At 35.7% G+C, this 15,143-nt stretch overlaps 1 protein-coding gene across 11 annotated transcripts in view; it reads right to left on the minus strand.

Annotated features, from left to right (window-relative positions):
- The window catches only part of AKAP9 (A-kinase anchoring protein 9), a 122,943-nt gene that overhangs the window by 42,619 nt on the left and 65,181 nt on the right, over positions 1-15,143 (minus strand). For all 11 annotated transcript variants that reach the window (XM_063126918.1, XM_063126874.1, XM_063126884.1 and 8 more), the window contains 3 exons: positions 11,772-11,977; positions 5,377-5,539; positions 320-532 (listed from right to left, as the gene is read on the minus strand). In XM_063126918.1, coding sequence (XP_062982988.1) covers positions 320-532; positions 5,377-5,539; positions 11,772-11,977 — 582 coding nt within the window. The remainder of the gene's footprint in view (positions 1-319; positions 533-5,376; positions 5,540-11,771; positions 11,978-15,143) is intronic.

Genomic DNA, 15,143 nt, shown 5'->3' on the forward strand with positions numbered 1-15,143 from the left:
GCTTCCACCAAATATTAATGGCTATATATTGACTAAGTAAAGATTCCTACTCACGCCCCCAACATGATATTGACTATATCACCGGGAAAGCAGGAGTCATCTGAAATTGTCTTCTCCATAGGCACCTTAGTGTGGCTAGTCAATCTTGATAGTATGGATCAGTTTTGAAAAGCATGAAAGATACTGTCTCAGAGGACAGCTGACCTGATGAACCTGACCCCCAGCCCACCCCCTTACAGTTCTAAAAAAATAGTAAAATCTTCTAGATATTTAGTGGTAAACCAGACAATGTCTTTAGAAGTCTGTGGGAAATACATACGTTGTTCTACTGGTCCTGCATCAGCTTTCATAGCATCCTTTTGTCTGAAGAGTAATTCCTTTTCTTCTTGAAATTGCTGTCTCTCAGCTTCTAGTTCCTGTAATTTGTTACCTGTACAAAGTAGTTCTTGTTCAAGATGATCTATTGCATCTGTTTTTTCCTGGATTTGCTTTTCCAGAAGTGATCTTTCATCTGCATAGCCATCAACAAGATCTATAGGAAGAAAAGAAGCGCTTAAAATCAAGGCTGATAAATTTGGGAAGATTTTGGATTTTTAAATATATATATATATATATATTGGCAAATATGACCAGAATGTCAACAGCAGTATGAAATTCTAAGATGAAAAGTTTCATACTGACCTAAGCAACAGAAAGTGAAATGGTTTTGCCTGCAATTTCAGTTTTACATTCCTATTCAATGCACCACACAGCTTGACTTAATTTCTGAAGTAGAATTCTAATGGGGATGGGTAGAAGGATGTGTTTGTACATGTTTGCATGAAATGGGATAAACGTGCACAGGCACACGCACGCACACATATACTGTACATTGCTGGATCATTCCCGCATCTGAACTTAAACTAAAACAATCTAAGCATTTCAATTGAAAGTTTTTATTCATAACAAACAGGATGTACCCCTAAATTGTAGAGTACTCTAAAAGAGATAAGTGTTCTAGAAAAAGTGTTGCATTTAATCTCAGATGACAAGCAGAATTGAGTTTGCAATCATAATATTTAACTTTCTGCTAACTGTATCTATCACTAAACACATGCACACACGAAAACACACACTCTTTATTTATTACATTTCTCTATCACCCAATAGCTATCTCAAATATTGTGCGGGCCTAATAATATGAAATTCAATACATTCATGAGAGCCCTATAATGTTAGAGGGCATAACTATACACTAATGTAGCAGAATTAATGCATTCACTGTTCCTTTATTTATAAAAAAAAATGTCTTGAGTTATTTGCTTTACTATTTTTTTTCTTGAAATAATTTATTAAAAGTTCTTGGTCACAGAGAAAAACATATAAGACTTAATTAGTAGGTGTTCTACTAATTCATTTACACTTCATAATGTTATATACAAGTTTAATTTTCCAGCTGTTTAATAGAAAAGTAATAAATCTCTTTACGGAACAATACCATAGATTTTGCCAAAAGTGATATATATGTATTGTATATGTCACTATAGGCTGTGTTTCAAATATCCTTACAAAGTCTTTTTCAAACACTATATGGCTACGATAAATTCAATGTTCTCAAAAGGGACAATAATTAACAATATGTTAATTCTAAATCTATTAATTTTGAATGGATTGTTAACCAGTAATTTGTCACCTGATGTATTGTTGTGAATTATGTCAACACTTTTTTTGAACTGCTGAATTTTTCCCAGCATAGGACTTATTGATTTATGAGCTCCCAGATTAGAGTAGAGGAATCAGTACAAGATGCTTCAACAAGTCTTCACAAGTTAAGTTGATTGTTTCATAGCTGAACAAAATTGAAGTATGACACTTCAATGCTTGCAGTCACTTAAAACGTTTCTTAAAAGATTTATAGACATTAAGACTTTGTACCATACCAAAATGCAGTTGAGGCTCAAAAGCCATTTTAATCCAAATACGGATTAAAAACACATTGGTTAAGTCTAGATACTTCAATAGAACACAGAGCCAAAGAACTTCAGCACCTGTTTACACAAGAATGTAAGTGCGAAACATTCCAAATATTGTGGTATTGTTATTTGGTCTCCACCACACTTTACCACCACTGAATTCCCCCACAGTTCTAATTTAGAATTCCTGTTAGCATTAGAGAAATTAGAATTCCTGTACTTGACTGGGATCCAAATAATTACTTTAGGCATGTCCAAGGGTCTATGCCAGCCCAGTGGATTTCCTCCCTTTTGAACAGTTGATCCCCTTGCCATATTGCAAACCTGCTTTTAAAAGTCCTTTTCGTTTGTTCGTTTTATTTTTTGAAAGCCAGTAAAAGTACCATGCAATTGGGGGGGGGGGTTGAGTCCTGATCCCTTCCTTACATGTAGGTGCTTTACCAGTAAAAACTCACCAGTCACTAACACTTGTACCATTGTTCCAAATAAGAAAAATATTGACTTTTTACAACAGTGGGTCAACAGTAATCTGTTGTTATACAATATCTATAAGCAAATATTGCTAGCCCCTTTGGTCAACACCTAATTTTTAAATGAGCAAAGGCTGAAGGATGAGCAACTCTCTTTCCATCTAGACATACCTCACACAAACAAAACAGAGGCAAAGGGCTCCTTTAACTCCCTCTTTGATAACTACAGTTGTCCCTGCAGACTACTTCCCTTATGTATAGCAACTACTCACTATTGTTTGCTTTAGTTTAACTAATTCCCAAGAGTGAGCATCTAACATACATACATACAGGGAGAATGATGACAGAGTTTCTGTTGCTGTTCATGCACCCATGCGTGCTTGGTTAAAGAGCCCTTTGCCAGGGTCACAATCCAGGAAAGCAGTAGCTATGGCATATGGTGACCCTGTTCAGATGACATGCTAAGCCATGGCAGTTAAGCATTTTGAGCTAAACATTATGGCTTAGCGTGTTCCTAAGCATGGTGGCTACACAACACACTCACTAAGCATTTGCTACAAAAGGGTTAGCAGCCTAACCATGGCTCAGTGGCCTAACCATGGCTTAGCGTGTTGTCTGAACAGGCCTAATGAAACAGGCTTACACATATATAAAGGTCTAGAGCAAATGTTCTGCATTAAATAGGCTTCTTCATTAAAAAAATTGTGGTAAGAATGTACTGGAAGAGTAGTGTGGCCATTGTGGCTTTATTCTGCCTTTTGTGCAAATCAAGGTGACTTGGCATGTTGTTTAGCTTAATAAAAACCACATTATAAAGTGTTGGCTGCTGTAATGACAGCAACTTTATATGCTATCCTAGGTAGTCATTAATAATAGCTTTTAAACTCTTATATGACACTCACTTTCATAAGAATTTCCCAACGGCACATTAGTAAACCACTTAGCAGTCATTAGAACCTTTTGTTGAATGTAAGATGAAATGCAAATAGGATTCCAGAAGACTTACTCAAAAGAAGTCTGGTAAAGTTACTTAGGGCAGCATCTAACAGTGTCATTCCACTAGCACAAATGATGTTGTACTAGAGGAAACTAGGTTCTGAACTATGCACATAGGGAGAATCCAACTAAAGTTATGAGTTTGTATTATACTTGTGCAACCCATTGCCCATCTGGTTGGGAAAAGGTAATGTGCACTTGCGAAATGCAAATAATAGGAGCTCTGCTGGTGTTATTTAAGTTTGGATATTACCGTTAGGGCCCAATCCTATGAATGCTTAGACTTTTTTCTGTCTAAACATAGGAAGCTGCCTTATACTGAGTTAGACCATTGGTCTGTTTAGCCTAGTACTGTTGACAGTGACTGACAGCGGCTCTCCAGGGCTTCAGGGGGATTCCTTTCTTTGTCCTACCTGGAGAAACCGGGGGATCGAACCTGAGACTTTATGAATGCAAAGCATGTGCTCTATCACACTGAGCTATGCCCCCTCTTCTTATAGCACAATCCTACACATTTACCCCAAAACAAGTCCTACTGAGGTCAGTCAAACTTATTCCCTAGTAAATACATTTAGATTGCTGCCTTATTACACAGTCTTTATGCATGAATGAAAGAATTCTCATTGCTACGACACAACACAAGAGGACACTTTTAAGGACAATTTAATAACTCTTAAATGTTTAAGAAGTGAAGTACAATTGCTCAAGTATTAAAATAATTTATTTTGCATTTAGTACAATGTAAATAACAATCTATTTTTAGATTGGTTATGATCAACTAAATGTAATATATAGCATTTTAAAGCGTGGATTTATGTGATCAAGGTTGTGAATCATTTAATGGAGTGAAATTATGGGTCCTTTGATTTCTAAACTAATCGTGCATTGACCCAAACACCTGTTGACTCATTTAAAAGCCTGGGATCATGTGCATTTTCTGGGAGGAGTTAGCTACAAAGCTAATATCACTGGAAAAATGCAAACTGTAATATGACTGTCCTTGCATTTAGACTTTAAACATTTTTAAAAGTAGTTTTATGAAAATGTTAAGTTTTGGTCCTGCTTCTTGAAGTTTTCATTATACGCCTTGCTGGGGAAACAGAATTTTTCAAAAATAATCTCAACATATTGTCTCTACAGTGTCTATTGGAAGAACGCATACAATGGGTGGTAGGTCTTCAGTCGCTATAGAAACCTGCAATACAGGTTTCAGATTTTGAATCATGTACAAAGCCTGATGTTGTGAGTATAGAGTACACTACTCCTACTTCACAAGGCTTTGTAACCTTTTAACCATTGTAACCTTTAACCTTTTAACCTTATTTCTCATAACGCCATGCAAATTGAAAATATTGAAGCTGATTAAAGAATTCTCTATACAATTTATCAGGGTAGAACCAACCATTAAAAATCTTACTGGGCTGTTTCCTCTATTAAAAAATACTTAAATAAATGTTGCTGACTATCACAGGAACAGAGGGATGATAATGATTATCTTCAAAGGAAAAAAAAACCTTTTGCTTAGCTTAGTTTGAAGTGCAGGTTAAGGAGAAAGAAGTTACCTTGCAGGAGGCCACTGAAATTTTGCTCTCCTTAACAATGTTAACAATGCTAGTATTTTTCCCTAACCTTTGGTATAAGACAGTCAGTTATGTGTTTTAGTCTTCGTTTCTGCTCTCTGTCTCTCTCTGTCATTATGGCTGCTTTTCTTTCTTTCAAAGTAATTTGAATTAATTTTCTTTTGTATTTACTTGCAACCTCCTTTTCTCTACCACTGGAAAAAAAGGACAATTCATGCATAACTAACTGAAATTATGAGAGGGATACAAGAGGTCACTAAACTGGTTGCTCTATAATTTTGATTATTAGTTTTTTAGATTGGCATAAACACGGACTTAATGTAAAGATGTGATTTGTAATGCTTAAAAACCTTATATAGCAGATCAATCATTACTCACTCTCTGCTTTGCTGAGCTCCAATGCCAACTGTTCTCTAGCTTTAACCTCTTCATCAAATCGCTCTTGCAATTCTTCCTGACATTTCAGTAATTCAGTGGCTTCTTGTTCTCGTTTAAAGGACTCCTGCAACAATTCTGTCTGTGTAACTTTAGCATGTTCAAGCTATGGGATAAGAAAAATTTAGAAGTAAAAATATTATTTTTAATGTACTTTTTAAAGTTTTCTATGTTGTTGAATCATAAATAAGCCTTCTCATTAACTTCTATATGCTTCTAGATCAGAACTTTATTACCTTCACATAATGTGGTTAACAAGATAAGCAAATAACTCCATACTATAGTACAATGAATCACACTGTCACATGACTATATCCGTGTCCAAGTGCCAGAACTTGAGACTTCCTAGTTTATGTCTTCTTGCAACAGGTTCATTTTTGTATTAAAATACAAACTTTCCAGTACTTTATTCTTTAACACACATTGCATACCTTATACTTTACTGCAAATTTAACATGAAAGGTTTTAATTAGAACTGAAGAAGAGAAACATGGGATGACTAACTTCATGTCCCAAGTAATAATTCTACTTTATGAGAAATATGCATGCTTTCTACTATTCTCAAATAATGCAATGCCTATTGAAGAATAATGTTCATGTGTATAACAGAAACAAAACTCACTCATAACAAAGTTCAGAGAATCACAATGAAGCTGATGCAATGCTATCGTCAAAGTTTATTAGGATCTAAAGGTTGTTTGTAACACTGGACACTGATACATTTTCTATTCACTGTTCAATTTGTAGAAGCATTACCTCCTTAAATGGCAGAGTTTTAAAATGAAAATTGAGAAGACCAATAATGCATATTGCTGCAAATGCCAAAAATCCTGCCTTTCTAGCTTGAATGGGTCTCTGAACTGTGACGAAGAATCACGTGTTGTAATTATAAGATCAGTATCACAGAACAGACTTGGGAAAATAATATTTTTAGAGTTGTGCAGTAAATGTAAGTTAAAGTATATGGTATCAACTTATTTAGAATTTTCTTTTTTCAATGAAAAAAGTTAAGTCCAGCTGCTAAGGATAGTTTAAGGCTGCTGACATTTCACATAGTACTCGAATTACAAAATGACATAACACATATTTGTTTAACTGCAGGAAATAAAAGAACTCCACACCCATATTTTTATAAGTATGGTTAATGGTGACTGTCTGTAATACATTCACAAATTATGTGTCTTGTAATACTGTGTCACTCATGATACATTTTCCTCAAGAAAAGCCCTATTTTGAACCACCATTTTATATTAATGAAGCAACTCTGTGACCATTTAATATGGAAGATGTGGGGTGCTAGGGTAGTTCCTAGCACTTCTGATTAGAAGACACTGTGCAACTATTCCATCTTTTCCTGGATTTTTTGTTAAAAAAAAAAGATGAGAATAGCAGTGGAAAAAACAAGCAGAAGATGTTGTCATTTGAATCCCCCATAAGATTCTGTGAATGAGGCAAGTATCCTGTATGATAAAAGCCTCATCTAGAAACACCCATAGTCAGCAAATGAACACCAAACAGGTATCCCATCACCAAATATGAAGATATAAACAGAACTTCATGTAGCACAACTAAAAGGTTTCAAGTCACCTAAGTCAGCACAAATGAGCAATTTAAAAAGTTATAATACCATACTAAAGATTTCCCTTTCTTTTGATAAATGACACTTTTCTAAATTTAACCTATCTAAAATGCTACAGAATACACTACTTTACTTAAATACCTATCTTATCAGAAAGTAATGTACAATTACCATTACTTTCTTTCATTCTACTTTACATTAAAATCAAATTAGAAATTAAATTACTACGGTTTGTATTCACCATTAAAGCAGCATATGCAATGCCTTGCCCAAAGTATGTATTTTACAATCATTTGGTCATATGTTTTCTATTGTCTAGTAGAACAATGGTAAATGCTACTCTCAGTTTAAAGGGCAAGCATAAGCATAAGTTCAGAATTGAAATGGTCCTTATAGTAACATTTCCTTTGAGTAAATGTGATTTTTAAATATTAGTTTAAAAAAACTACAACTCAGGTACATCAAACCATATGTATTCATGTAAATGGTAAGCAGCACTAAAGTAAGTCAGCTACCTGAAATATGTTAAATCAACATAAAGCTGCTGTCAAAAATTAAAGAAACGTTTGCCTATTTTCTTTTACCAAATAATTAATTGCATTAAATACAAAAAACTGTCAAGTATATAATTAAAACTTTCCCCACTACAATTTATGACAGCTATGTAAGACAAAATAAATAAATAACAAAATAAAAATTAATTTAAGTTCATTCATACTTACTGAATAAGGCGGTGAGGGCAAAGAAATTTTTGAAACAACTTTTAATCTATGTCCATTTTTCTTGTGGCTAACACGAAAAATTGAAGTATTGACAACTACAGAGTTATTCTCATCCAACTGGTCAGTGAAAGGAAAAGGATATGGTAAAGGTACACGAGATTCAACTTCATAAGTATCTTCTTCTTGGACTTTTTCTGACTTTAAGCTACTAAATATATTTTCAGCCCAATATGTACTGTAGGAATCCATTCCAGAATAATGTGCTGCTGCTTTCTTTCATCAGGTAAGATTCTTTGCCTTGGTTACAATAGATTTAAATATTCTAAAGGAAATGGCAAAGTAGTTCACCAATTGTCTGACTGCTGCAGAGAGCCAGGAACTATCAGTTCACACTCGGATAAATAACCCACAAGTACAGGGAAGTCTCAGGTAAATATCAAGTTCAGAAAAAAAAAGTGTCAACATTTGCAGACTTTATAGAAGTACTGTTTCCCCTACACCCTGCAGCAGAATCAAACCCAAAATGGAACTTCAAACAAAAATGAATGGTAACACGAGGCAGGCATTCGTCAAAAGAAAGGAATATTATCTTCATTATTTGACCATATAACCCTATAGGAAGCAGTCAAGCCATCACAACAAAAATCTGCAGCAGCTGTCAACATTGGAAAATCTCTACTGAAGTCAAGTCAACAGTACACTAAAGTGCAACACTATTCAGCCTTTATTCTTTTCATGAAGTCAGAGAAAGGACTACTCTGAAGTCAGATAAAGCTTCATCGTGCAAAGCAAAAGGCTGTCTCTCACTCCTGAGGAAGAGGTCAGGACAGTGGGAGTGGTTTAATTTCTTTACTGCAGGTACACAGGCAGATGGAATTTGAATTAACACACCCACAATAAACCTTGTCCAACAAGATTCAAATTCCAAGTCAGAGCTCAGAAACTGAGTGTTTGGAAGGGATTAAAAAGCTTCAAGACTACCAGATCTTTTTCCACACTTTAATTTTTTTTTTATAAAACAGCTTCATCAAAGCAAATGACCTAATTGCTCTAATTATTGTCTCGTTTCATTTTGAACCACCAGAAGTAGCAAGGTAACTATCCAGTCTTTTAACGTTCACAGCTTTCTGACATTCCTAGGAAAGTTTGTGTTTCTATTAGGAACAATATGAAAGCCAATGACATACATGACAGGCCAAAATCAGATTGTTCCTAGATTTTTCTGGCACAATACAAACACATTATCCCCACAACTTAACAAATACATCATTCCTTTGGAAGTCTGTGGGGGAGGAGAGGGCAGAGGAAAGGGGAATAAATCATTTTATATTACATCTTGTGAAAGAACAAGTTTTAAAATAATGCACTTACTGCCCAAGAGAAATGAAGAAACCTGCTTGGCATTCTTCTGTTTGTTGGCTTCTAATGCAATGCCTCCCTTGAGATACCAAGTTATCAGAATGAAACTTTGCAGAGAGGTTTGGAACACAATTACATATTTCAGTTTCTAATGTGGGTCCCATCTACTCACCTGTTGTTTTTAAGGAACAGGGAGGAAATAATTCTCTCTCCTTTGAACACTGAGAGTATTGGAATAAAATGCATTCAACAGATTCAGGACATTTCTATATTTCAAGTTCAAATACAAGCCCATTTTAAGGCTTTCAAAACTTAAATTTCTGCTTTGAAAATTAAAATTATGCATCCTAAGGTTTATTGCTCATTCCAAACATAATTCTGTGCTTCAAATGAAAACTGACCTCCTTCACCCATCGCTTTTGACCGATTAGGAAAAATATCCAACACTGAAATATTGGATTAAAACTTGTTATGCACCATTCATGACATCATTCTAAACTTCAGGTTTTTAGAAGGAGGGAGAACAGGTGTAATCATATTGTGTGATCACTAAAAAGTGTTATCTTTGGGGGGGGGGGAATACTGGAATGGAGAGATTAAATATTTCCCAAGTGGACAGACAGATGGAAATAAAACAACTGGAATAGAGAGATTAAATATTTCCCCGGTGGACAGACAGATGGAAATAAAACCAATGGAACAATATTCTGATCCAAGACCTCTTGAACCCAGTGTTTATTAACTATTAAATGGAGGATTTTCTTCCTAAGTAAACCAACATAGCAAAAACAGCATTTAAAAGAAACTGACTTACAGGTGACATGGACATAAAAACAGGCTGGAAAGAAACACCAGTCAGTAGCATTGAGCAGGGAAAATCTTATATACACACTACTTGAAATGTGAAAACAACTCCACATTCTGTACTTTGATGGCATGGTGCAAGGCTGAAGGAATCTAAATTTGTTTCCTCTCGTTGTGCTAATATGCAATGTTTGTGTGAAGAGCTTCTCCTGGTTCAAAAAACCCCCCAGGCCCTTCAACAAACTGATACACATAACAGCAGGTGAGAGTTCAAATCCACAGACCAAGGAATTTGGGTACTCCAAAAGAAGCAGGAAAGAAGCTATGACAACCAAGTAAATAACAGGCAAATGTCAATTTAAAAACTCCAGGAAGCTAGTTTAGTGCCATCTTTACTATGTTTTAGACAAACATTACATATGGTTTTGTTCCATCTGGCTTTTAATGGTGTTTAATGACACTTTCTATTTTTATATTAATTTTATAGTACTAAAGTTTGACTCTTATTGTTTAATTTGATTTGTATATCCCCTTGAGCGCCTATTAGGCAGAGAGATGATTCAGAAATTAAATAAATAAACTTGGAACAATTTATCTCATTATCCTAAATGCATTTACACATTTAACTGAAGGAACCTTTCCAAACAAAATCTAAAGATCTAAAAAGCTTGGGAAAAAAGCTTGAATCCCTGAAAAGTAATGTAGTAATGCAGTCATATAAGGGGAGATGAAGGTGACAAAGCAATAAACTAGAATCAATGGGCTAAAAGGCATCAGATCTATAGCTATTTTTTTAGACAAGCCAATGCATAATATTTATTTTTATTAACATTTTAAGAAAAGCTGGTTGAAATGGTTATTAACAGAACTGAATAATTTGAAATGTTATTTGATTTTGACTTTTATGACATAGATGTTCTTCATAAAACAAAAGTCTTTATAATTTGCAACATAAGAACCTAAGAAGAGCCATGCTGGATCAGACCAAGGGTCCAGCTAGTTCAGCATTCTGTTCACCCAATGCCCAACCAGATGCCCATGGGAAACCCACAAACAGGACATGAGTGCAACAGAATCCTCCCATCCATGTTCCCCAGAAACTGGTGTACATTGGCATGTTGCCTTTGATACTGGAGGTAGCATATACTGGAGTTAGTGTGTAGCCATCAGGACCAGGACCATTGATACCCTCTCCCACAGCAATTTGTGTAATCCCTTTTAAAGTCTTCCAAATTGGTGGCCATCACTAATGGTGGCGAATCTTGTGGCAGTGAATTCCATAGTTTACCTATGTACTGTGTGAAGAAGTAGTTCTTTTTATATGTCCTGAATCTCTCCCACCAATCAGCTTCATGGGATGACCCCAGGTTCTAGTATTATGAGAAATGGAGAAAAAAGTCTCCCTATCCATATTCTCCAGGTCATGCATAATTTTATACACTTCTACCATGTTAATTAGCCATCAGACCAACTAACATTTGACAGAAACGAAATGAAGAGTCTACACATAAGAATACAGAAGTTAACTCTGCTAAACTCTTAGCCATTGTTAAAAAGTCAGGAATGAGCCATGAGCTCATATACTCCTTGTCCATTATGAATTTCCCTTTCTTCCTTTTCCTTGCGTTAACCATAGCGTACCATTATATGTGCACTGCCGTTAAGTCTAGTTACCATTAACCACATTTGAAAAGCAGCTTTAAGCCTTGGTTATAATAAGAATCAGGATTCTCAGAACATCTCCGATAAACCATTTCCCCCCTCCCCACAAAACCTATGCAGAAATTAATGAAATAATTCCTTGGTTTCTATAACCAGTAAGATTTTTCTTTACTCTTAAATAATCAACTAAGAATATAATTAAGGAATACTACCTGATTGGTGGTTTCATTGATGGTTTCCAGAAGTTTTTCAACTGCTGCCTGAAGTCGAGCACTGATATTTAGAACTAACTCTTCATTTTTGGAGTCTATTTCCATTCCAAGGTACTGGGTGAATTCAAAGCCTTCACCTGCAACTTCTGACCACATGCTATTGTCATCACCTTCTAGATTGCTGTCATGATATGAAGACGACTTTTCTGCATAACAAACATAAAAATAAAAATAATGGTGTCTTGTATAGTTTTTATGCACAAAGATGTTGACATATAATGGATTATGATCAAATAAATTGTACAAAACCAAATTGTACAAAAACAAATAAATTACTATATGGCCATACTTACACTGTAAAAGCAGGACACCACACCAACAAAGAAAAGCTACATTTTGCACTAAAATTTACACAAATACAGTAAAGAGAACGTTAGTTAAAAAGCAAGCAAAGACAAGCAATAGAAAAGGAGATACTAACAGAAGAAAAATATTTTTGTAGCATGACACAGCCTGTTTCTCTTGTACCAGGATACATTACTGAATCTTATTGGCTATAGTCATTGCCTTCTATTTAGGGAGCCCCAGTGTTTGTCTGATATAAGCAGCTGACCATAGCAAGCACACAGAATATAATCTGACAGCACGTCAGTACAATTTGAAGCCAAGAACATTTAGATTATGCCTTCAATAAATTACTTTTAAATATATTTGCTTCAACAGTTGACTCTTAAAGTCAAGATATATTTATTTTTTAAGGTATATACCAAATTTCACATTCCATGAACAGAAGGGATACTTCCACTCATAGAAGATGTTTGACCCAGCAGAGGGTTCCCCCTGGCAGAAGGGGGACAGGCACCTTTTGCTCATTTCCCCTCCCCCCTGCAGTTGGCTGTGCGTACAAAAATCTAATCCAGAGGATTAAAAACTGCTTCGTGTGCCACCCTTCCACCAGTGGGAGTAACGTCGATCCAACCTCATGCATCTTAATATTCAGGGCTACATGAATCAGGACTGCAATCCCATGCACACTGAAGTTAGATGGATTTACAGAGGTCTGAGCTGCAAAAGTGGTATTATGGAGTAATATAAATTGTTCACAAGTTGTCAGTATGTGCAGAAATACTTGAAAGCATGTTTATGGAGATTAGTGACATGGGAATCACTTAATTCAAAAGTAGCATTTTGTACAATATGCAACTACAATACAAAGCCTACTGACCGACCAGCGGTTAAGGCTACTTTTGGAGTGGGGAACTATGCTTGTGTTGGGGTGCTCGGACATTCTCCAAATCCAGGAGATAATGCAAAATCTCCGGTCTTTCTGCCACTTCTTAAGCACTGCCATTGTATGCCTTGGTAATGTACACTCAGTGGTCAGCAAACAGAAGCTACAAATTTCAGAACCAAGTCTATGAACAGGCATAAAGATTGAAAAGTATCAATTCCAGCTCTGGACTAGGCTGTTTGGGGCCAATTTTTGTCTCCCTTGAAGTCTCATTCTGAGAAGTCTCTTTAGATTTACCAACAAAAACGAAATACGTCAGTTAAAATAAAAACTTAAAAGAAAAAAGCCCATCAGCCTACCACTGTCCTTACTCATTACTTTTTACTCAAAATTTCACTGATCTTCACTATTGATCAGTAATGAAGTAGTCAGCAATTGTTTTGTCAAGGAACAAACAAGCAAACAAACAAGTTCAGGCAAAATAGCCATCTCAGACCAATAAATCATGTTTTCATATCCTCTTTAATAATCAGGGATTAAACTACAGCTTCCCCTTTAGGATGAAATGGGATTTAAACATACTATAATATCAGCACCAAGGGAGCTGTGCAAGTAGAGTGAGGGTCAAGAAGGGAGTGTGTAGGCCTTTAAGACCATGATTTATCAGCCTGAGCCAGTTATATCTCCATAGCCAGTGCCAATGGACCTGAACAGGATTAATTAATAATGGTACCTTGACCGTTTCTCCTTGGGTGAACTGGTCACTACAGAGCTGCAATATGAACCCTTAAGGCATCTTGCTTGTGTTTTTAAAGCCTTGACTTGAAAGTTGGAATATTATCTTTATACCACTGAAATATTTTCCTTAATGTTAATTACTGTTACATATCTCCTTTTAGCTTTTGTAAGGTTAACATAAATTTTATAAAATTGCAACACTCCATGAAGTAATAGAAATAAAAAAATGTAGTTTTATATGAATGAAATGAATAACTTATTTGACATTTATTCGGCACCTTTCACCTGCACAGGATTTCAAAGCAATTTACATGCCCTGCAGAATTCGAACACAGAGTAATTAAAGTACAGTTTCTTTAGGGATTGCTGGCAACTGTTTTCAGCCAACTCACTGTGCAATGTTTAGAATGGATTTGGAGAAAGAAGTTTAAAAATGTTCCAAATCCTTCTAAAAATGCTTGCTACAAACATAAGCACTCGTCCTTTTTATAATATAAAAAAAATGATTATTCGGTACCCAGGAGGTGAACGGCCTCTGGGCATCAAAATGTATTGCAGGAGCTTTAATATCCTCAGAGTAGAAAGGACCTTTGAGATGCACATCCAGGATTCCATTTTCCAATGCTATACCAATACATTGGTTAAGGCTAAGTCAAGGGAACGCAGTCCCCCTCTACTGAGCCACTAACACCACTTACTGACGAAACTGATGCTCTTTGAAGTTCACCCATCTTAAGTACTGACCAGGTAAGAGAGACCCTGCTTAGCTTCTGACAAATAACAACCTGTAGTACAATAAGCAGAGCTACAGAAAAGATACAGTCAAATAAAAGGATATATTAGTTACTTTGTGTTTTCTGTACTATGTGCAAAGACCAATGGGTATTAAGGACTGATCCACAACTTCATTGCACTGTGCAGCACTACAAAATGCCCCCCTTTGTCCCAGGAAATAGGGAGCTTCTGTCTGAAACCACTCCTTCTAGCCACAACAATACCCTCAAAAGATGCATCACTTCACTGTGGACCGGAAGAATAGCTGTGGGTTTCTAAGGGTCAGCGTCTAGCAGTGCCATGCAGCTCAGCAAAGCTGACCCTGTTATTAGTCTAACTTCTGCCTTTCAGCTATTATCTTTCTCATGGAAATAGAAATGTATCCTTGTATATTAGATTGCAGACTACAGTTTTATTTTTTTTTAAAAAAAGCAAAACCTTCAATTAAATAACTGTAACTTCCTGCCCTCAAGTAAACAACCATTTTGTTGCCAACTAAAAACATTCAAATAATCTTTGTATGAAAAACTGAAAATGTATGTAGTAGAGATTTATTTACCACACTCTATAATCTTGATCTTTAGAGAGTATTTGGCTGAATGTATGTGCTAAAGTAAGCTACTTTAGAA

The sequence above is a fragment of the Elgaria multicarinata genome, chromosome 1 (genome assembly GCF_023053635.1).
Source record: "Elgaria multicarinata webbii isolate HBS135686 ecotype San Diego chromosome 1, rElgMul1.1.pri, whole genome shotgun sequence".
In the NCBI taxonomy this organism is placed as follows: Eukaryota; Metazoa; Chordata; class Lepidosauria; order Squamata; family Anguidae; genus Elgaria; species Elgaria multicarinata.